This window comes from Salmo salar, chromosome 15 (assembly GCF_965601325.2).
Source record: "Salmo salar chromosome 15, fSalSal1, whole genome shotgun sequence".
Taxonomy (NCBI): domain Eukaryota; kingdom Metazoa; phylum Chordata; class Actinopteri; order Salmoniformes; family Salmonidae; genus Salmo; species Salmo salar.
Genome location: NC_138305.1, coordinates 80478531 through 80501014, shown reverse-complemented (window position 1 = coordinate 80501014; position 22484 = coordinate 80478531). Strand labels below are relative to the sequence as shown.

The 22484-nt window shown below is 43.8% G+C and overlaps 1 protein-coding gene across 2 annotated transcripts in view; it reads left to right on the top strand.

Moving 5' to 3' along the window:
• The window catches only part of LOC106572111 (ADP-ribosylation factor guanine nucleotide-exchange factor 2 (brefeldin A-inhibited)), a 40432-nt gene extending 18584 nt beyond the window's left edge, over positions 1–21848 (top strand). Inside the window, exons 10-39 of one of the 2 annotated variants that reach the window (XM_014145962.3) lie at positions 1165–1399; positions 1555–1654; positions 3259–3398; positions 3525–3633; positions 5077–5266; positions 6953–7064; positions 7346–7551; positions 7762–7846; positions 7954–8125; positions 8565–8716; positions 9043–9171; positions 9366–9524; positions 9730–9877; positions 10756–10852; positions 10973–11013; positions 11118–11287; positions 12533–12684; positions 12891–13063; positions 13177–13337; positions 13528–13658; positions 13771–13900; positions 14063–14198; positions 15453–15591; positions 15907–15964; positions 16127–16229; positions 16417–16556; positions 16716–16893; positions 17015–17153; positions 17471–17588; positions 18601–21848. In XM_014145962.3, the coding sequence (XP_014001437.1) occupies positions 1165–1399; positions 1555–1654; positions 3259–3398; positions 3525–3633; positions 5077–5266; positions 6953–7064; positions 7346–7551; positions 7762–7846; positions 7954–8125; positions 8565–8716; positions 9043–9171; positions 9366–9524; positions 9730–9877; positions 10756–10852; positions 10973–11013; positions 11118–11287; positions 12533–12684; positions 12891–13063; positions 13177–13337; positions 13528–13658; positions 13771–13900; positions 14063–14198; positions 15453–15591; positions 15907–15964; positions 16127–16229; positions 16417–16556; positions 16716–16893; positions 17015–17153; positions 17471–17588; positions 18601–18765 (4168 nt within the window). In that variant the 3' untranslated portion in view covers positions 18766–21848. Of the gene's footprint in view, positions 1–1164; positions 1400–1554; positions 1655–3258; positions 3399–3524; positions 3634–5076; positions 5267–6952; positions 7065–7345; positions 7552–7761; positions 7847–7953; positions 8126–8564; positions 8717–9042; positions 9172–9365; positions 9525–9729; positions 9878–10755; positions 10853–10972; positions 11014–11117; positions 11288–12532; positions 12685–12890; positions 13064–13176; positions 13338–13527; positions 13659–13770; positions 13901–14062; positions 14199–15452; positions 15592–15906; positions 15965–16126; positions 16245–16416; positions 16557–16715; positions 16894–17014; positions 17154–17470; positions 17589–18600 lie in introns of both variants that reach the window. The other variant, XM_014145961.3, reaches the window with a different exon arrangement.
• The last annotated feature ends 636 nt before the right edge of the window (positions 21849–22484 follow it).

Here is a 22484-nt window from a genome sequence, read left to right as displayed (position 1 = left end):
TTTGTATTCTGTACAGGCTTCCTTCTTTTCACTCTGTCATTTAGGTTAATATTGTGGAGTAACTACAATGTTGTTGATCCATCCTCAGTTTTCTCCCATCACAGCATTAAACTGTGTAATGGTTTTTAAAGTCACCATTGGCCTCATGGTGAAATCCCTGAGTGGTTTCCTTCCCCTCCGGCAACTGAGTTGGGAAAAATACCTGTATCTTTGTAGTAACTGGGTGTATTAATACACCATCCAAAGTGTAATTAATAACTTCACCATGCTCAAAGGAATATTCAATGTCTGCTTTTATTATTTTTACTGATCTACCAATAGGTTCCCTTCTTTGCGAGGCATTGGAAACCCCCCTGGTCTTTGTGGTTGAATCTGTGTTTGAAATATACTGCTCAACTGAGGGACCTAACAGATCATTGTAGTCATTCAAAAATCATGTTGAACACTATTATTGCACACAGAGTGAGTCCATGCGACGTATTATGTGACTTGTTATGCATATTTTTACTCCTGATCTTATTTAGCCTTGCCATAACAAAGGGGTTGAGTACTTATTGACTCAAGACATTTCAGTTTTTTCATTTGTAAACATTTCTAAAAACATAATTCCACTTTGACATTATGGGGTGTTGTGTGTAGGCCAGTGACACAACATTTAACTTGAATCCATTTTAAATTCAGGCTGTAACAACATAATGTGGAAAAAGTCAAAGGGTGTGAATACTTTCTCAAGGCACTGTAAATAGCTTCCACTTGGTATATAGACTGTTTTAAAGATCAGTATACCCAGGTTTGCTGGAGGTTTTACATTCGTGACTGGGCTTCTTCAGTTGCTGTAATCTAAAACCCTAAGGCTAGGAGTCTGAATAGGCAAATGAAAGCTGAGCCTGATCACTGCATCCAAACGTATTCGACAGTGACGTGCTATAATTTAAACCTAAATAACTGTATTGTACTAAGGCTATAAACTGTACAAGTCATTCATATACTAAACTGTTGAATATTTATTTACACTTCCCACAATCTCCCTTTCTTTGGCTCTTTCCCATGTCCTTGTCGTCTCTCCTTTCTCCAACTCTCATTTACCCTCTTCATTGCCTTTTCCTGTCTCCTCTCCCCGTCTAACTCCTTCTCTCTCCCCTTACTCTCTCCCCCTCTCCTCAGGTCTCATGAGCTGCGCTCCAAAGTGGTGTCTCTGCAGCTGCTGCTGTCTGTGCTCCAGGGGGCAGGGCCTGTCTTCCGCACCCACGAGATGTTTGTCAATGCCATCAAGCAGTACCTGTGTGTGGCCCTCTCCAAGAACGGGGTGTCCTCTGTGCCCGAGGTGTTTGAGCTCTCCCTCGCCATCTTCCTCACCCTGCTCTCCCACTTTAAAGTCCACCTCAAGATGCAGATCGAGGTTCGGGATACAGGATTTATATATTTTTATCTGTGATTTTGAGTCCTTATACTCAATTCAAAATGGGCAACAGAATGGAAAATAAAATTACTGATGCAACTACTTACCACTTTTAATTCCCTCACTCCCACCCTCACTGTCCCTACCTCTCCCAGGTGTTTTTCAGGGAGATTTTCCTGACCATCCTGGAAACATCATCCAGCTCCTTTGAACACAAGTGGATGGTCATTCAGACCCTCACACGGATATGTGCAGGTAAAAACACACACAAGCCTGATGGACACATTTAGTGTGCATTGCTGTTTATGTACACTACCGTTCAAAAGTTTGGGGTCACTTAGACATGTCCTTGTTTTTGAAAGAAAAACACTTTTTTTGTTCATTAAAATAACATCAAATTGATCAGAACTATAGTGTAGACATTGTTAATGTTGTAAATGACTATTGTAGCTGGACAGGGCAGTTTTTTTTTTATTGAATATCTACATAGGTGTACGGAGGTCCATTATCAGCAACCTTCACTCCTGTGTTCCAATGGCACGTTGTGTTAGCTAATCCAAGTTTATTATTTAAAAAAAGCTAATTTATCATTAGAAAACCCTTTTGTAATTATGTTAGCACAGCTGAAAACTGTTGTTCTGATTAAAGAAGCAATAAAACTGGCCTTTAGACTAGTTGAGTATCTGGAGCATCAGCATTTGTGGGTTTGATTACAGGCTCAAAATGTACACCACTGTGTACTACTCCCTTCACAGAACAGAGCAAACTGGCTCTAACCAGAATAGAACGATGAGTGGGAGGCCCCAGTGCACAACTGAGCAAGAGGACAAGTACATTAGAGTGTCTAGTTTGAGAAACAGACGCCTCACAAGTCTTCAACTGGCAGCTTCATTAAATAGTACCCGCAAAACACCAGTCTCAACGTCAACAGTGAAGAGGCGACTCCGGGATGCTGGCCTTCTGAGCAGAGTTTCAAAGAAAAAAAACATATCTCAGACTGGCCAATAAGAAGAAAATATTAAGATGGGCAGAAGAACACAGACACTGGACAGAGGAAGATAGGAAAAATGTTTTAAGTTTGAGATGTTCGGATCACAAAGAAGAACATTCGTGAGATACAGAAAAAAATTCAAGATGCTGGAGGAGTGCTTGACGCCATCTGTCAAGCGTGGTGGAGGCAATGTGATGGTCTGGGGATGCTTTGGTGGTGGTAAAGTGGGAGATTTGTACAGGGTAAAAGGGATCTTGAAGAAGGAAGGCTATCACTCCATTTTGCAACGCCATGCCATACCCTGTTGACGGTACTTAATTGGAGCCAATTTCCTCCTACAACAGGACAATGACCCAAAGCACAGCTCCAAGCTATGCAATAACTATTTAGGGAAGAAGCAGTCAGCTGGTATTCTGTCTATAATGGAGTGGCCAGCACAGTCACCGGATCTCAACACGATTGAGCTGTTGTGGGAGCAGCTTGACCGTATGCTACGTAAGAAGTGCCCATCAAGCCAATCCAACTTGTGGGAGGTGCTTCAGGAGGCATGGGGTGAAATCTCTTCAGATTACCTCAACAAATTGACAACTAGAATGCCAACGGTCTGCAAGGCTGTCATAGCTGCAAATGAAGGATTCTTTGACGAAAGTCAAGTTTGAAGGACACAATTATTATTTCAATTAAAAATGATTATTTTTAACCTTGTCAACATCTTGACTATATTTCCTATTCATTTTGCAACTCATTTCATGTATGTTTTCATGGAAAACAAGGACATTTCTAAGTGACCCCAAACTTTTGAACGGTAACGTACATATACCAAATTTTTATCTTCACTCCCCCCCATCTTAAAACCCTTCACCCCCAGATGCTCAGTGTGTGGTGGATATCTACGTAAACTACGACTGTGACCTGAACGCTGCAAACATCTTTGAGCGGCTGGTGAACGATCTATCTAAGATTGCCATGGGGAGGAGTGGCCAGGAGCTGGGGATGACCCCTCTACAGGTTACCTCAAAGATGTTGACATCATGCTTGGATTTTGTCTGTTGTTTAGCTGTTTCTCTGGGGTAGGAAGTATTTTTGAGCTCTGTAAATGATGTGACAGACCGGTTAACATGAGACATATTGCAGGAGCTGAGTCTGCGTAAGAAGGGTCTGGAGTGTTTGGTGTCCATTCTGAAATGCATGGTGGAGTGGAGCAGAGACATGTATGTCAACCCCAACCTGCAGGCCAACCTCGGTGAGTATAATGAGCATTGTGTGTGTCTAGTAGGGATTCCGTTAGGAAAATGTTGTGCCGGACAAATGACTGGGAAGATTTCAATTTATCGGACATTTGGGAAATTTGCATTGGGTGTGTAACTCAGGACATCCGTCCGCACCATCAATAAACGAGGGATATTGACCAAATGAGCCACATTTTACATGTCCTTAAAAACAGCCTTTAACAAATAATAAAAACACTACCTTGTGTTTCGATGTGTAGCATATGCAAGAATGTATAGCCTAATGTTTTTTTACTTTACTACAACAATTGTCCACTTCACGGTTCAGCTTGGAGATTTCAGCACTAAATGCATCAGGGCATTATATGTATTGGCTTTAAAGATAAGCATTATATTGTTAGATTATAGGAGTTACTCTGGTAGGCGTAAAACATTCAACCTCAAGTGCAATTGTCGGAGTCAGTTCTTCTTAGGCCTGCAGTACAAAAGGCTAATAGCCACATCACACCTTCACAAATGTTTCTAAACTTTATTAGATTCATATCAAATCTAAGTCTTGCCATTGTTTATAGGGAAAATACAAGCTGGATCTTATATTGTGGCAAACGCAACATTACAATATGAGCTTAATTTGTTAAAAGAAAAAGACTCAACAGAATGAAACAAAACACTTTCAAACTGGTTTAAACATTCACCAAAGTTTTGAACACGCTATATTGCAGCAATTACCAAGAAAGCCTAGTGCCTACCGTACCCAACAAATGACTGCAATAAGCTAATGATATTTATATTACAACAAGCCTACTTATAACTTATCTCAAATTAAATACGGAGGGCACAGACAGTTCGAACTTAATTTAGCCAACGAAAATATATCAACTGAATGAAAAACAATCCCTCTTGCATATTTAAAGAAATGGTTTAGATTAATACATGGGCCTACAATAATAATTATGAAACAAATAATTATAAATATTAGGGGGAAAAAATAAAGTAAAAAAAATGCATCCTACCAGAATAGCGGATTGCACAGTAGCCTGCATTTGGCCGCACCAACGTTCTTGTCATATTTGTCCACTACAATATTAAAACTTGTACTTATGGAGGACATTCCCCTTTTAGGCTTTTCACTATTGGCATACTATCTTACTTTCATTAGGCCTCCATCTTGAAAATCAACAGTACCCAAGGCTCCTCGCTCTCTCTTTCCTCAGCAGCAGGTGTGTGCACGTAAAAGCAGTGCGCAAGGAGTTAGACAATGGTGCTGAAGTGCAAAATCTGAATTTATGACATGCATCCCTGGACAAGTTGGCCGGCTACAATTGTATTTATCTGATTTTATTTTACCGGTCAAAAGCCTTCAATTAACGGCTAACGGAAACCAAGGTGGTGTGTGTGTCTAGCAGCACCTCTCAGCCTAAACAGTGTGTATCTTGACCCTTTTGTGTGTGACCCAGGCCAGGAGCGGCCGTCAGATGGTGAGGGTCCGGAGCTGAAGCTTCCTGACCACCTGGCGTCTCGTAGAGACAGCGTCAGTTCTCTGGACTCCACCATGTCATCTAGTGTCCAGTCCTCCCAGCCTGACCACCCAGAACAGTATGAGGTCATCAAACAACAGAAGGACGTCATCGAGCACGGCATTGAGCTGTGAGTCTCACACTTTGTCCTTCCCTTTGACTTTCTTTATTTTACTCTGTCTATATACAGTATCAGTCTGGGAGGTAGTGTTAATTTCGTCAACAATAACTGATGAAAAATATTCGTCAACCACCTATTTTTCCTGACGAAAGCTAATGACGATACTGAGACGAGATGCCATGAAAAAAACTGTCACAAATGAGTTTTCATTTTAGGTGACAAAAATGTAGTTGTGGAAAAAGTACCCAATTGCCATACTTGAGTAAAAGTAAAGATACCTTAATAGAAAATGACACAAGTAAAAGTGAAAATCACCCGGTAAAAAACGACTTGAGTCAAAGTATCAAATGTACAAGTATACATCATTTTTAATTGCTTATATTAAGCAAAGAAGACAGCCACATTTTTCTAGTTTTAATATATTTACGGACGGCCAGGGGCACGCTCCAACATTCAGACAATTTACAAACAAAACATGTTTTTAGTGAGTCCGCCAGATCAGAGGCAGCAGGGATGACCAGGGATGTTCTCTTGATAAGTGTGTGAATTAGACCATTTTCCTGTCCTGCTAAGCATTCAAAATGTAACGAATACTTTTGGGTGTCAGGGAAATTGTATGGAGTAAAAAGTACATCATTTTCTTTAGGAATGTAGTAAAGTAAAAGTTGTCAAATATAGTAATGTACAGATACCCCCAAAAAACTACTTAAGTAGTACTTTAAAGTTTTTTTACTTAAGTACTTTATACCACTGCAATAATGTGACTAGACGAGAATTCCACATGAGACTAATGCACATTCAATTTGACATGAAGCTCCTTTTCATCTGTTTTGTCCAGATATGCAGAATATTTAATGCAATCCTCTTATTGGCAGATTTAACGTGTTTAAGGTACGCGTTCTTATTGAACTGATCTGCCTGACTCCCACACAGCTCCCGGGTGGTCACTTCAGTCACTCGCTCACTTCAGTCACTCGCACAGCATGGACACTTCAATTGTAACCTACCTCAACTAGAAACAATTGTTTACTCTCTTACTTTCACATAGGCTATTTTTGCTTTGATCACATAAGCTCTATTTTTCCGTCTGTGCTGTTTTTCATCTGTTTTGCCACACTCGCGGTCCGCAAATGCCAGTGCAGTTGTATTTCCCCCCGATTTGAAATGTTTATGCTATTTCCTGAATATCAGTATCACATTAATAATTCTGACATTGTTGGAAACTGTATATTCTCCCATTTTTAAGGGAATCACTGTTATTTACCCTCATTGTAAGGTTATGATTGGGGGGAAACAGCTCTGTATGCCTAAATTGTTTAATCTGTAGGAAAGGCTTTGTAGCCTGTATGGTAAATCATGGCCGGCATTGGTTACAATCTTCTACAATAGCAGTGTGCCAGCTATTTGAGGGGATAGTAGGCCTAGTTGAACCAGGCTATCTTAATGTGTACATGATGGAAGTTAAATATGAATTATTTAATGGGGGAAAATACACTGACTAATGTGACTAAAATACTGACTAGTCAACTGATAACTTAAACTAAGGATGAAATGACTAACATATGACTAAGACTAAAAGGTATTTTAGTCAAGACTATAAGACTAAATCTAAAATGGCTGCTAAAATTAACACTGCCTATCTAGTTATACAGTATATCTGTAGTAGCCATAGATTATTTGTCTCCATCTCTCAAGTTTCAACAAAAAGCCCAAGCGAGGTGTCCAGTTCTTACAAGACCAAGGCATGCTGGGGAACACAGCAGAGGACATTGCCCAGTTTCTGCACCAAGAGGAGCGCCTGGACACAGTGAGCACCTCACCACAACCTTGTATCACTGTACAAACATGAATGCAACAACCGGAAGTTATTGTGATGTGTTCGAACTCGAGTTTGTACGAGAAAAGGTTGTCATTGTAGATGCCAGATCTTCATTGTAAATGCCAGGTTGTCATTGTAAATTAGAATTAGTTCTACCTTTTACATGGTTATATTTATATAAAATACATAAATAAAAAGGTTTGTCAGAGTTTCCTATCTCTGACACAGCTCTTCATCATTTCCCCATCTCTCCTTTCTCTTCTCTCTAGACCCAGGTGGGGGAGTACCTGGGGGAGAACGTGCGTTTCAACAAGGAGGTGATGTACAGCTATGTGGACCAGCTGGACTTCTGTGGCCGGGACTTTGTCTCTGCTCTGAGGGCTTTCCTGGAGGGCTTCCGGCTCCCCGGAGAGGCCCAGAAAATTGACAGGCTCATGGAGAAGTTTGCTGCCCGATATCTGGAGTGTAACCAGGGGTAAGGGAGACATGTCAGTGACTGTTTGCTACCAGCAGGGGGAGGAGTTGAGTTTGCATACACGCTCTGGAAACATGTCATCGAGAACATCCTCAATTATAGATACTGCGTGGACGTGTAGCCTCTTTGAATATTCATTATGTAATTTCCAGTGGTTTACTGATGCAGCACCTTGTTTCCTCAACTGGCCCTAACCTCTTGCCCCTGCAGACAGACTGAGTTTGCCAGTGCAGACACAGCCTACGTCTTGGCCTACTCCATCATCATGCTCACCACCGACCTGCACAGTCCACAGGTCAGAACACCATCCAATCAGTCTATTTAGCCTATTCATCTATCCATACACGCACTTGCAGTTATTTGTATTCACTGTTGTTCCTCACCGTTATTTGACCTGTACAGGTGAAGAACAAAATGACCAAGGAGCAGTACATCAAAATGAACCGTGGTATCAATGACAGTAAGGACCTGCCTGAGGAGTACCTGTCCTCCATATACGATGAGATCGCTGGCAAGAAGATCGCCATGAAGGACAGCAAGGAGCACACTATCACACCCAAGACTAGCAAGCACAGTAAGTAGAGATAACAGGGATATGACAAACCAGAGCCAGATATATTTAGAGTTGGGACAACTTGTAGAATTGGGAATATTGTTCTCATCCTAGGCATTCACTTATGAAGCATTGCTTATGAAGCATTGTTTAAATATTCCCAGTGTTATTAGCATTGAGCGTGGGAAATGCCCTTTACAAGTGAAGTATAATTAATGTTAATGGTGAGCCTACATGTCTGCCATAGAATGTTGTAGTGTCATGTAAATGCATCAGAATTCAGAAACATCAATGTCCTAACGCTCTAAATATATGGCTCTGTGACAGACGATCTAAAACTGTATTATCATCAACTGAACACCTACACCACCCAGCTTAGTGGGAATTGTAAGGCCACAAGTTACCGTGAAGAGTATGTGTTGGTCATGTGATAATCTAGGCACTCTCTCTTTCTTTTCAGGTGTAGCCACTGAGAAGCAGCGTCGTCTACTATATAACGTGGAGATGGAACAGATGGCCAAGACAGCCAAGGCCCTGATGGAGGCTGTGAGCCACGCCCAGGCTCCCTTCTTCAGCGCCACCCACCTGGAACACGTCCGGCCCATGTTTAAGGTACTGGAGAGCCACCCTCGTAGTGACTATGTCCTCTGTAGTTCACTTGGTAGAGCATGGTGCTTGCAACACCCGGATAGTGGGTTCGATTCCCGGCACCACCCATAAGTAAAATGTATGCACGCATGACTGCAAGTTTCTTTGGATAAAAGAATGGACTAAATGGCATATACTATTATAGTATCACCTCATTAGGACTACTGCACCACCATCTGCAGTGGCTGGGATGGGTAATGCTTGTGAATGTGTGCCAGAAGGTGTCTGTATGACCAATGCTCTTCGCGGAGGGAAAGGATTCAAGTGTGTGCTCTGCGTGTGTGTTTCAGTTGGCGTGGACCCCTCTCCTGGCAGCCTTCAGCGTGGGGCTGCAGGACTGTGATGACCAGGATGTGGCCTCTCTGTGTCTGGAGGGGATCCGCTGTGCCATCAGGATCACCTGTATCTTCAGTATGCTGGTCAGAGGCCACAGCAAAATAATTGAATGTATCATCCTAACACCCTTTACTATCCGTGGAATAGGATTCATTTTGTTAACCCCCCATCAAACATATGGTTCTATGCTCAACATGAACTTGAAACTCCTTGAAAAGCCTGTTTTGTCTGTGTTTCTTTGAATGACTCGTCTGTCTGTGTCTTCGGCGCTGTGCAGTTGGAGAGGGATGCTTATGTCCAAGCCTTAGCTCGGTTCACCCTGCTCACAGCTAGCTCCAGCATCACTGAGATGAAGCAGAAGAACATTGACACCATCAAGACCCTTATCACTGTGGCCCACACAGATGGAAACTACCTGGGCAACTCTTGGCATGAGGTAGGTCAGGGCTTCTCCCAACCTGGCTTTCCCAACCCTGCCCCTCATCTCCTCTTCTGTGAGTCAGATATCCACCCCATATATCTGTCTGTCTCTATGCAAACAAATCCAGTGGAAGGAGAGCATAGCACTTGACTTGGTAGAGACGTCATGAACAGAACATGGAGGCTGACCTCTAACCCTTGGCCTGTGTTTCTCTGTGCAGATCCTGCGGTGTATCAGCCAGCTGGAGTTGGCCCAGCTGATTGGCACGGGGGTGAAGACACGCTACATCTCTGGAGTGGTCCGGGACAGTCAGGCCGGCATCAAGGGTTTCCCAACCGGGGGAGAGGAGTTCATGCCCCTGGGACTGGGTAGGTCACACAGGGCTTTGAAAATCAGGGACCGTTAGTGTGTGTGTGTGTGTGTGTGTGTGTGTGTGTGTGTGTGTGTGTGTGTGTGTGTGTGTGTGTGTGTGTGAAGATGTGGTCCTCTAAACGGTGTCCACCAACTCTGCCCAGAGTGGGTGAAAATGCACTTTGGTGATGAAACTTCACTTCCTTATGTTATAGAAATACATTTTACCAAGACAAGTATGAATATTCATGTTCTAAATCGTTCAGTGGGGTCTTTCTCTAACATATCATTAAAGGAAAACTTTTTAAAGAATTGGAATTTCAAATAAAAATAAAGCGTATATACTAAAATATGAAAATACTATATTTCAAAATCGATATCCTTCTTGCCTCCTATATTGTTTTATATCCTGCGGATTCGAGAAGAAAGATGACGAGTTCAAACTGGGAAAGTGAGTCAGCCAGTGGCCTTAATTCTTGCATAGAATCCATCCTAGCTGGCGAGATGCAATTTGACTGATTTTCGACCAATTTATTTTCTCTGGACTCCATTGATGTAGTCACCCTAATTCTGGCCATCCTACAAGGGTAAAAAGTCCAGTAACTTTTGAACGGAGTATGATGGAGACGTGAGGTTTGGACCATTGGTTTTCTTAGAGGATTATCTACCCAACATATCATTTTACCCATTGGTCAAAGATGGATTTTTGATTGGACACCCTATCCTCTGTAGCTTAGTTGGTGGAGCTTGCAATGACAGTATAGTGGGTTCGATTCCCGGGACCACCCGTGTGTAAAATATATGCACGCTTGACTGTAAGTCACTTTGGATTAAAGTGTTGGCTAAATGGCATAATATGTTAAATAGTGTGTCTGAAATGGGTTTCTTGTTGCAGGGACCCTGGTGGGAGGTCCAGACAGGAGGCAGATGGCTCATATCCAGGAGTCAGTGGGAGAGACCAGCTCTCAGAGCGTGGTGGTGGCTGTAGACAGGTGAGAGATGCATGTTCAACGTACATCCATGGCTGCAGACATCTGTTCTTTATCATTTATGTCCATGGGATTTTTGGAAGTACATGTCTTGTAAATCTGACCTGTGTTTGTTGTTTGCAGGATCTTCACTGGTTCCACAAGGCTGGATGGAAATGCAGTTGGTAAGTGGATCTGTGTGTTTCTCCACGTGTGTGTGTGTGTGTGTGTGTATCTGACTGGCAATGCGTGCGTTTACTGATGTTGTTGTCCTGTGTCCTTTTCCTAGTGGACTTTGTGCGGTGGTTGTGTGCGGTCTCCATGGATGAACTAGCCTCTACTCACCAGCCGAGGATGTTCAGTCTGCAGAAGATAGTAGAGATCTCCTACTACAACATGAACCGCATCCGTCTGCAGTGGTCACGCATCTGGCAGGTCATCGGAGACCACTTCAACAAGGTGAGCTCCTATCTTCAGGAAGGAAGGTGTCCTGGAACCATATTCCTGGACTAAGAAACACTTTAAATTGAGATGGTCCATTGAGAATTGTTAGTCCAGCAGTAGTCTAAATGTTTTAATCTAACCTGATTGTGCAGAGACTTAGTCTATCAAGCCTCCAGACTAACATTTTCCACTGGCTGTAATGGTGCTACTATCTTTTTCAGTTGGTGGCACCAGCCCATGATTTGGTCTGGTCACACCATTTTGTTTTTTCTGCGGCATACACAACATAGATTTTTCTAAATCACCTTATAACGTAATTGACAGCGCTTTAGACTGTGTAATAGACTACTGAGATGGTAGGCTATTCAATAAATAAGTTGTTTCATCTAACATGTCCAAGCAGGAATGAATGATCCAAGATATTTTGATGTGCAACCTAATCCAGTGATTGTCATGAATTGTGGGTTGACAATAGGCTATTGTTATATTGTACTGTTGAAATAGGCCTCCAGAATTTTGTTGATCAAAAGAGATGAATCTTTATGTGCACTAATATCATAGGCTAATTCACCACATGAGGAAGTGAAAGCTCAATGCACATTAGCTAGATCAGGAACACTAAATATAAAACCTACTGCTAGTAATCATGTATTAATCTAAGTCCAATGAATGTCCTAAAAAGACTTTGTAGTTGTAGCTTGTTACCTTATGCACTCGCATTGGCCTACTTGCACTTTGTATCTTAAAGCCAAATCAAATATCTTGGTTGTATAGTTGCTGTTACAGTTGCTGTTGAACTCTATTAAAGAGATGACAAATACAAATGATATCCACAGAAAGTTGAGAACAACAGTAGTTACCTCCAAAGGTAGGTATTTTCCCGCAGTTGAATTTTGAAAAGTTCTACAATCAGAAGCCTTTTTTCTCTATCCTGGAGTCCACATTGGGGGAGAGGGAGAGAGAGTGGCTTGCTCATTACAGCAGCAGGCCCCAGGGAAACGGGCCCAGGGGCAGGGCGGACACTTTCATTACAGGAATCATGAGGATAATGCACTATACTGGTTTTCGACACCCCAAAAAATAGGACGTTTGGAACTTTTGAGTGAGGTGACCATGCAATGAATGTTCAGCTCGCACTGATGTGTCAAGTACATTTTTTTACTTGCACAGCCAAGTCAAAAGGGTCGCAAAAACAAAATGTATTGTGCCCTGCTATGTACTGACTGTGGATCTATGCCTGTGCGTCTGCTCCTCCACCAGGTGGGCTGCAACCCCAACGAGGACGTGGCCATCTTTGCGGTGGACTCTCTGAGGCAGCTGTCCATGAAGTTCCTGGAGAAAGGAGAGCTGGCTAACTTCCGCTTCCAGAAGGACTTCCTCCGGCCATTTGAACACATTGTGAAGAAGAACAGGTAGAGACTTGACCAGGGGAAAGAGGGGGAAGGGAGAGTTATTGAGAGAGGAAAATGTGAGAGGAGTAGAAGGAGAGACGCAGAGGTCATTTGGAACAATCTAGGGGATATGATGGGGAAAAACCCTGCCCGCACAGAACCAAATCCAGCCTACACACTCGCTACAAACACTTGACTCCTTGTCCCTCTCTGTCTTTCCTCCACAGATCTCCCACTATCAGGGACATGGTGATCCGCTGTGTGGCCCAGATGGTCAACTCCCAGGCAGCCAACATCCGCTCCGGCTGGAAGAACATCTTCTCTGTGTTCCACCAGGCCGCCTCGGATCACGACGAGAACATTGTGGAGCTGGCCTTCCAGACTACTGGCCACATAGTCAGTGAGTACCGACACTTTAGGACTGGGGCTCAACCATTGTTTTGTCTCAAAGGGCATGGCCAGCTCGGTGGAGAAATGGACTGCTTGATAATAATTCTCCTTTCTCTTCTCCAGTGAACACGTTTCAGCAGCACTTTGCAGCAGCCATAGACTCCTTCCAGGATGCAGTGAAGTGTCTGTCTGAGTTTGTGTGCAACGCTGCCTTCCCTGACACCAGTATGGAGGCCATCCGGCTCATACGCCACTGTGCTAAATATGTGGCTGAACGGCCGCAGGTAGGCATCCCACAGAATTCCAAAGCACATCCCAAACCTAGATCACAAAGTACTAAAGTGCTTTCTAATCAAGCCTGCAACCGAACAGCATTTTGGAGTGGATTCTTTATTTGCATCATGGTTAAGTACATGATGGTGCCAGTCCATCATGATAATGTTCCTCTGATGGGTCTTCCCTGTCTGTCCCCAGGCTCTGCGGGAGTACACCAGTGATGACATGAACGTGGCCCCAGGGGACCGGGTGTGGGTGAGAGGCTGGTTCCCCATCCTCTTTGAGCTGTCCTGCATCATCAACCGCTGCAAGCTGGACATCAGGACAAGGTAAGGAATCTGACCCGTAGCTCACCCTACATGTGTAGAGGCACCACAAATGTAATCCTTTGAGCCCAATAGAAATTCATGTACGCTTGACGTGTGTGTCTTTCTGTCACAGGGGTCTAACTGTGATGTTTGAGATTATGAAGAGCTACGGACACACCTTTGAAAAGCACTGGTGGCACGACCTTTTCCGCATCGTCTTCCGCATCTTCGACAACATGAAGCTCCCTGAGCAGCAGACGGAGGTGAGAGGCTGTAGGGATTGTCATTGGTTCCACTGTATGACTGTTTGTTTTGAGTAGGCATTTCTGTAATGAACACTGGCTTTTGCATCAGTCACTCACTCAACCTCGTGATTTGTTGTGTTGGTCGCCTGTGTGTATTTTGTGTCTTGTGACTTATCGTAGAAGCATGAGTGGATGACCACGACCTGTAACCACGCCCTGTACGCCATCTGTGACGTCTTCACCCAGTTCTATGAGCCTCTCAGTGAGGTCCTGCTGGCTGACATCTTCACTCAGCTGCAGTGGTGTGTCAGACAAGGTGGGTCCTATACTCCCCACAGAGAGGGGGAAAAGAGAGCAGATGACTCACACAGAGACACACACCAGAGAGAGGGGGAAAGAGAGCAGCTGACTCATACAGTCACACACCAGAGAGAGGGGGAAAAGAGAGCAGCTGACTCACACAGAGACACACACCAGAGAGAGGGGGAAAAGAGAGCAGCTGACTCACACAGAGACACACACCAGAGAGAGGGGGAAAGAGAGCAGCTGACTCATACAGTCACACACCAGAGAGAGGGGGAAAAGAGAGCAGCTGACTCATACAGTCACACACCAGAGAGAGGGGGGAAAGAGAGCAGCTGACTCACACAGAGACACACACCAGAGAGAGGGGGGGAAAAGAGAGCAGCTGACTCACACAGAGACACACACCAGAGAGAAGGGGAAAGAGAGCAGCTGACTCATACAGTCACACACCAGAGAGAGGGGGAAAAGAGAGCAGCTGACTCATACAGTCACACACCAGAGAGAGGGGGGAAAGAGAGCAGCTGACTCATACAGTCACACACCAGAGAGAGGGGGGAAAAGAGAGCAGCTGACTCATACAGTCACACACCAGAGAGAGGGGGGAAAGAGAGCAGCTGACTCATACAGTCACACACCAGAGAGAGGGGGGAAAGAGAGCAGCTGACTCATACAGAGACACACACCAGAGAGAGGGGGAAAAGAGAGCAGCTGACTCATACAGTCACACACCAGAGAGAGGGGGAAAAGAGAGCAGCTGACTCATACAGAGACACACACCAGAGAGAGGGGGAAAAGAGAGCAGCTGACTCATACAGAGACACACACCAGAGAGGGGGAAAAGAGAGCAGCTGACTCATACAGTCACACCAGAGAGAGGGTGGAAAAGAGAGCAGCTGACTCATACAGTCACACACCAGAGAGAGGGTGGAAAAGAGAGCAGCTGACTCATACAGTCACACACCAGAGAGAGGGTGGAAAAGAGAGCAGCTGACTCATACAGTCACACACCAGAGAGGGGGGGGAAAAGAGAGCAGCTGACTCATACAGTCACACACCAGAGAGGGGGGGGGAAAGAGAGCAGCTGACTCATACAGTCACACACCAGAGAGAGGGTGGAAAAGAGAGCAGCTGACACACACACACACTTAACTAATTCAATTCAAGCTGTATTCACTGTAATATTCTTTGTGAAACATTTACCAGGAATTTGAAGTTGGGTGACGTAATGGTGAATGGCACCACTATTTTCTCTCCACTACCCCAGATAATGAGCAGTTGGCCCGGTCAGGGACTAACTGCCTAGAGAACCTGGTCATCCTGAATGGGGAGAAGTTTAGCCCAGAGGTGTGGAACGTCACCTGCTCCTGTATGCTGGACATCTTCCAGACCACCAGCCCACACGCGTGAGTTCTGCTGCTGGCTGTTTTGTCACCCTGATGTTTTCACTTTTGCAACCCATCACCATACACAGGCATCCAACAGTAATTCTCAATGTGTTTTTAAATATTTATTTGCACACATAAACCAAAAACGCACTGTTATAGTAAGAGATGCTGATCTTGTATTTGCGTTGCATTACAAGAACAAGTCTGATGTCAGATGTTGTAGTCATGAGCAGAACTTTCAGCGGGCCATGGTAAGTCATGGACACAGGAAACCCTTCCTACAATAGACCACATGACTGATGATGTGCACATTCTATTTTCTCCTCTCAACAGCCTGTTGACATGGCGACCAGCTGGTCAGGAAGAGGAGGCTGGTGATGGGAAACACATGGTGGGCAAACAACAACATTTATGAAGCTTCAGATGGGCTCAATAGCTTTAATTTGACTAACTATAGACACACATGAGTATATGGCAGTGATTTGACTTTTGAAAATAAGTATCTTGCCGTTTTGTTTGTGTCACGAGTTGTTTTCTCTCAAACTTACTACAGGATGTAGATTTTGACACCCAATCCCAGAGCAGCTATGACAGAGCCCTGTCAGAGAGAGGAGGTCAGAGCCAAATGTCCACTGCCAGCGATGAGACCTGGAAGGGTAAACCCCATGCCAGTATGCAACGAATTACAGAAACCTTTTGACCCTCTCACCTCAATTCACATTTCTATCTTTATATGTACCTCATCCTCCTCCTTGTCGTGTTCCACTTTTCCACATTTGACCTCAGTCTCTCATGGGTTCCTATCTGTCTTCCTGATCCCGCTGTGCTCTGTGTCTGTGGCAGGAGTGTCAGACCAGAAGCTGTTTGCTGGACTGCTCATCAAGTGTGTGGTGCAGCTGGAGCTGATCCAGACCATTGACAACATTGTCTTCTACCCGGCAACCAGCAAGAAGGAAGATGCCGAAAATATGGCTGCTGCACAGGTTTGTCATAATGGAGCTAAACTACAATGGCTCGAAACTGAAGTCATGACCCTTATTCACATTTAATCAGGGCTTTTATGCATCAATTTAGTAGGGTGTTTTGGGTGTACTGTATGTTGTTGGAGGATTGACCTAGACTCTGTGCTATGTCTCTCCCAGAGGGATGCTCTGGAGGAGGCTGCAGAGGAAGGGGACCCTGGGCAGGGGGAGCAGGGCATGTACAGACACCTCTCCTCCCAGCACCTTTTCAAGCTGCTGGACTGCCTGCTGGAGTCACACACCTTCGCCAGAGATTTCAACTCTAACAACGAGCAGAGGACTGCACTCTGGAGAGCAGGTGCGTTCAACTGTCTGTGTGTCTGGTGTGTTCAGATGATCTGTCATACAGGATGCTCTTGTCATCTCTGTGGTATGTCCATCTAATTTCATATGTCTGTCTGCCTCTCTCTGTGTCTCAGGATTTAAGGGGAAGTCGAAGCCCAATCTGCTAAAGCAGGAGACCAGTAGCCTGGCCTGTAGCCTGCGTATTCTGTTCCGCATGTACTGTGACCGGCAGCTCCAGGACTCCTGGCCTGACATCCAGACACGACTGCTGCTGTGAGTGTCCTGGGGGAGGGAAAGACAGGGAGAGGGATCATGTTGTGAAAGCTCTTTACAATTGTAAAGTGACTTTGGGTCCTTGAGAAGCGCTATATAAAGACCATGTATTATTATTGTTCAATTTGTAAAAGTTACTTGTGCTACTTGAACAACAAGACTAGCTTGAATGTAAATGTGATTACATCATGTCATCCTTAGTCTTCCTGATTGGCCCATCTGTAATAGGTTCTTCATCAATGGTTTGTGGGGGTGTTCCCCCTCTGGCAGTGAGATATGTGGTAATGTTGGTCCTGTGTGTCCTGTCCTCTCCTCAGCGTGTGCAGCGAGGCCCTGGCCTACTTTATCAGCCTGACCTCTGAGAGCCACAGAGAGGCCTGGACAAGCCTGCTCCTCCTGCTGCTCACCAGGACTCTTCGACTGACCGACATCAAGGCACACACTCATTTATTCACAAGTTACACACACTACATACACATGGACTGAAATATTTGCCCCACAAGATTGATCTGTTTTTTAAAATGGTAATATTACCCTATGAAGACTGTTTGTGAGGGACTGTCTGCAAGCACCATTTCAACTATCTACCCCAAGTCAGTAAAAGCGATGAAACGAAGACTGTCCATTTCCCCTGATGTCCATTTGGAGTAACCTAATAGTGAAAATGGTTTGATTATTGAGCAGTAGGACAGACCTTCATTGGCCTCTTTTCCCCTTAGGCAATGAATTTGACTTCCGTAGAGGAAGGAGTCAGATTATTTGACAGTTTGTCTGTGTAATGACCTGGGTATGTAAAAGAGGACATCAGATGTGTGCAGGCAGACCAGGGACAGCCCCGGGGCCTTGGGATACCTCGGCTACATTAAGGATCTCTGAATTAGACTCTCGGGTTCAGTGTAGATTTCCCGTATAGGGTGTCCAATCAGTTAACCTGAGCATTGTTCTTACTTCTTGAATTATATTCAAGTTGATTTGGGGCAGCAAGTAGCCTAGCAGTTAAGAGCGTTGGACCAGTAACCGAAAGGTTTCTGGTTCGAATCCCCGAGACGACTAGGTGAAAAATCTGTCTGTGCCCTTGAACAAGGCACTTAACCCTAATTGCTCCTGTAAGTCGCTCTGCATGAGAGCGACTGCTAAATTGCTAAAATGTAAATTTGAGTAACAAAAGGAAGGTTGCTTAGGTACCAACAAGTTTCTGCACATATCAATCGGATATGAACAGGAAGTATGCAGCTTTAGGGGTCATTCTGACTTTGATTAACAAATGTTTCCCCTTTGCAAATCCCACCAACAGGTGTATTACCTGGTCGTATTTAAACAAACAATGTTGACTTTCAACTTTGGACATATTTCAAACAATTCAGTCTTTGACATCACACTCCACTCGAAGCTTAATTTTCATATAGCTTTTCGATGCTAAATAGCCTGCTCTTTTCCCCCTCTTCAGTTCAAGCCTCATGCCTCCTGTTACTACCCGCACCTGTGTGAGATGATGCAGTTTGACCTGATCCCAGAGCTCCGTGCCGTTCTACGCCGTTTCTTCCTCCGCATCGGCTCCGTCTTCCACATCGCTGCACCTGAGATGGGCCAGCCACGGCCCCCGGCGCCCTAGGAGGGTCTAGAGATGGAACGGGGAGGCTGGTGGGACTCTGAGGTGTATGGGAGCTCCCCTATCAGAAGTAGGGGAATGTGTAGTGATGCAAGAAATCAAAGCAAAGATTGTTACCCTCAGGGGCAGATGCTTTGAAAGTCATCAGTTCCTGTTTATCTTCTGCAAAGGAAAGGCTTGGAGTGTTGGTGATAAGTTCCGGTGCCCTACTGACTCCCCCTAGAAATTCTAGAGCCCTTGCTGGGAGAAAAGCACTGTGACGGGACAGAGCGCTCTACTAACTGTTTCTCAACACTCTGACGTTAAATGTCAAATGTAATGGAAAATGAACTACAATTATTTATTGATGCTATTATATATATATACACACACACACAGTGCATTCAGATAGTATTCAGACCCCTTGACTTTTTCCACATTTTATGTTACATCCTTATTCTAAAATGGATTAAATCGTTTTTCCCCTCATCAATCGACACACAATAATACCCCATAATGACATGGCAGAGGTTTTTAGAAATTTTTGCCAATGTATCAAACATTTAAAAAAAGATCACATTTACATAAGTATTCAGACCCTTTACTCAGTACTTTGTTGAGTCTTCTTGGGTATGATGCTACAAGCTTGGCACACCTGTATTTGGGGAGTTTCTCCCATTTTTCTCTGGTTGGATGAGGAGCGTTGCTGCACAGCTATTTTCAGTTCTCCAGAGATGTCGGATCGGGTTCAAGTCCGGGCTGTGGCTAGGCCACTCAAGGGACATTCAGAGACTTGTCCCGAAGCCACTCCTGCGTTGTCCTGTTGGAAGGTGAACCTTTGCCCAAGTCTGAGGTCCTGAGCACTCTGGAGCAGGTTTTCATCAAGGATCTCTTTGGACTTTGCTCCATTCAACTTTCCCTCGATCCTGACTAGTCTCCCAGGGCCTGCCTCTGAAAAACATCTCCACAGCAAGATGCAGCCACCACCATGCTTAGGGATGGTGCCAGGTTTCCTCCAGACGTGACACTTGGCATTCAGGCCAAAGAGTTAAATCTGGGTTTCATCAGACAAGATAATCTTGTTTCTCATGGTGTGAGAGTCTTTAGGTGCCTTTTGGCAAACTCCAAACGGGCTGTCATGTGCCTTTTACTTAGAATTGGCTTCCGTCTGGCCACTCTACCATAAAGGCCTGATTGGTGGAGTGCTGCAAAGATGGTTGTCCTTCTGGAAGGTTCTCCCATCTCCACAGAGGAACTCTTGAGCTCTGTCAGAGTGACCATCGGGTTCTTGGTCACCTCCCTGACGAAGGCCCTTCTCCCCAGATTGCTCAGTTTGGCCGGGCGGCCAGCTCTAGGAAGAGTCTTGGTGGTCCCAAACTCCTTTCATTTAAGAATGATGGAGGCCACTGTGTTCTTGGGGACCTGCAGAAATGTTTTTGGTACCCTTCCCCAGATCTGTGCCTCGACACAATCCTGTCTCAGAGCTCTACGGACAATTCCTTCGACCTCATGGCTTGGTTTTTGCTGACATGCACTGTCAACTTCGGGACCTTATATAGACAGGTGTTACCACAGGTGGACTCCAATCAAGTTGTAGAAACATCTCAAGGATGATCAATGGAAACAGGATGCACCTGAGCTCAATTTTTTTTAATTTTTTTTTATAAATGTGCAAAAATGCCTAAACCTGTTTTCACTTTGTCATTATGGGGTATTGTGTGTAGATTGATATGCAAGATTTATTTATTTTTTAATCCATTTTAGAATAAAGCTGTAATGTAACAACATTTTGAAAAAAGTCAAGGCACTGTGTGTATATATATCTATCCTGTACCTGATTTTGTTTGTCCCATTTGTTGATTTGATTACTTTCTGTTTTTAAGACTGAACAAACATGCATATCCAAATGCTAAAGCAAATAAAAAATAATTACTGAATATGCTGAAAAGTCCACTGGCAGAGAGGCTCATTGGAAACCTGTGTCGATAAGCAAATGATAAGACAGGAAAGTATCCTCAGTGTCCCCCATTGTGATGAGCTTGTTGATCTGATCCAAAAATATTGTAACTGATTGGCCTGATACCAAGGCTCATCCCTATTACTGTCCCTTTTCGTTATGTAAAATGTCTTCTAATTTGACGTTATTGGTGGTTGGTTTTTGGCCTCCTGTGTTTTTTGTATTGTAGTACAACCTGTATTGAGCGTCCCACGCTAGGATGACCATTGATGGGAATGGCTGGCTGTGTTCGGGGCTCCACTGGTTCCAGAGAGAGCCCTAATGGATAAGCCCTATGGCTGCACTTGTTGGGTTGTTCCCCTGCCACCATTCCCCATTAATTACATTGTGTCAATCACTATGGGCTGTTTTTAACATTCCCTATTTTACTCATTTGTTGTTTTTTATAATTATTTTATAGTGATTATTACATGACAGTTTACTTGAGGGGCTCGTTGAAAGGTTACTGCATGTTCTTTTTCACATTTCCTGTTTTCTCCCCAAACTTGAGTCTTGGAGGGTTCCAATGTTCTGAGCGCAAAAATGTATTAATTGCTATTTTCTAGAATGAATCTATTGTCCTGTAAAGGTCTACAAGGCAAAGCCCATGGTAAATAGCAAGGATGAGATTTTATTATCCCATCAAACGGTTCTATTTTTCTATTTTCCCTGTTCTGTTTTACACCTATGGAGTCTGTGTGAACAGAGCCCTCTCGTATTAACTTTCCAGTACTTTCTCAGCCTGTCAGTGAAAATACACCAGACAGGAGAAAGAATGAAGCAAAACCAAACGTTTCTCCTAAACATGTCGGTGTATAGCTATCCACTTTACCATTTGTAGTTTAATACTGTCTACATTTTTTTTTGAAACAAGGATGTATGTCATTATTTGAAGTGCATTTAAATATTTTTGAGAAGCATTCCTCCCCCTTCCAACTATGGAATTCTACTTTTCCCTAAAGATTGGGGATCTATATATAAATATACAGTATATGGGAGAAATACAAACTGTAAAATAAATATACAAATAAGTGCTATACATATTGTGATGTAATCTTCCAAGCATTTGGTGAAGTATTCAATAAACCTTGAATTCAGCTCTATAGCAGCACTTTTGACTTGGGTTGGTTGTTTCAGTGGATGGAAAGTGTGAAATAATCTCAACTGTTGTAGGTTAGTGTAGCGATTTTTGACAATGTGTTTCTAAAGATGACCAGTGTGGCGCTGTAACCCCCCCCCCCCCAAACGTCCGAATGTGTCGAATGCAATTGGTGGGTAACAAAGGTTACCATGGAAATTCGTAACATCCTTTGTTTGGGGTTTAGCCACAGAAAAATTAACAAAATCTAACCTGGTATAGCTACAGTCAATGTTCTGGTACAATTAAATCTGTATGTTTCATTTACTTCTGTAAAGACTCAAACGTTTATTGAGAAAGAGATGTGTATTCATTTTCATCATGTAAACCCTAGTATGTTTGGAACCAGTGAGTTCTCTTTTGATTATGAAAATGTTAGGTCGAAGAGGGTTGACCCTCTTTTGGTAGGGTGCTAGCTAACGTTAACTTCTTAAACTCTCTATAGCTCGCCAGCTGGCTAGTTTATTCCACACAGGCAGCTTTTCATGGAGTTGGATGAAGTAGGAGTCATTCAATGTCTGTGAGCGGAACAGCTATCTAGTAATGTCAGCTTTAGCCAGCTAACCTAGCAAATACTTTTTACAGTAATGTTAGTTAACAAAAAAATTG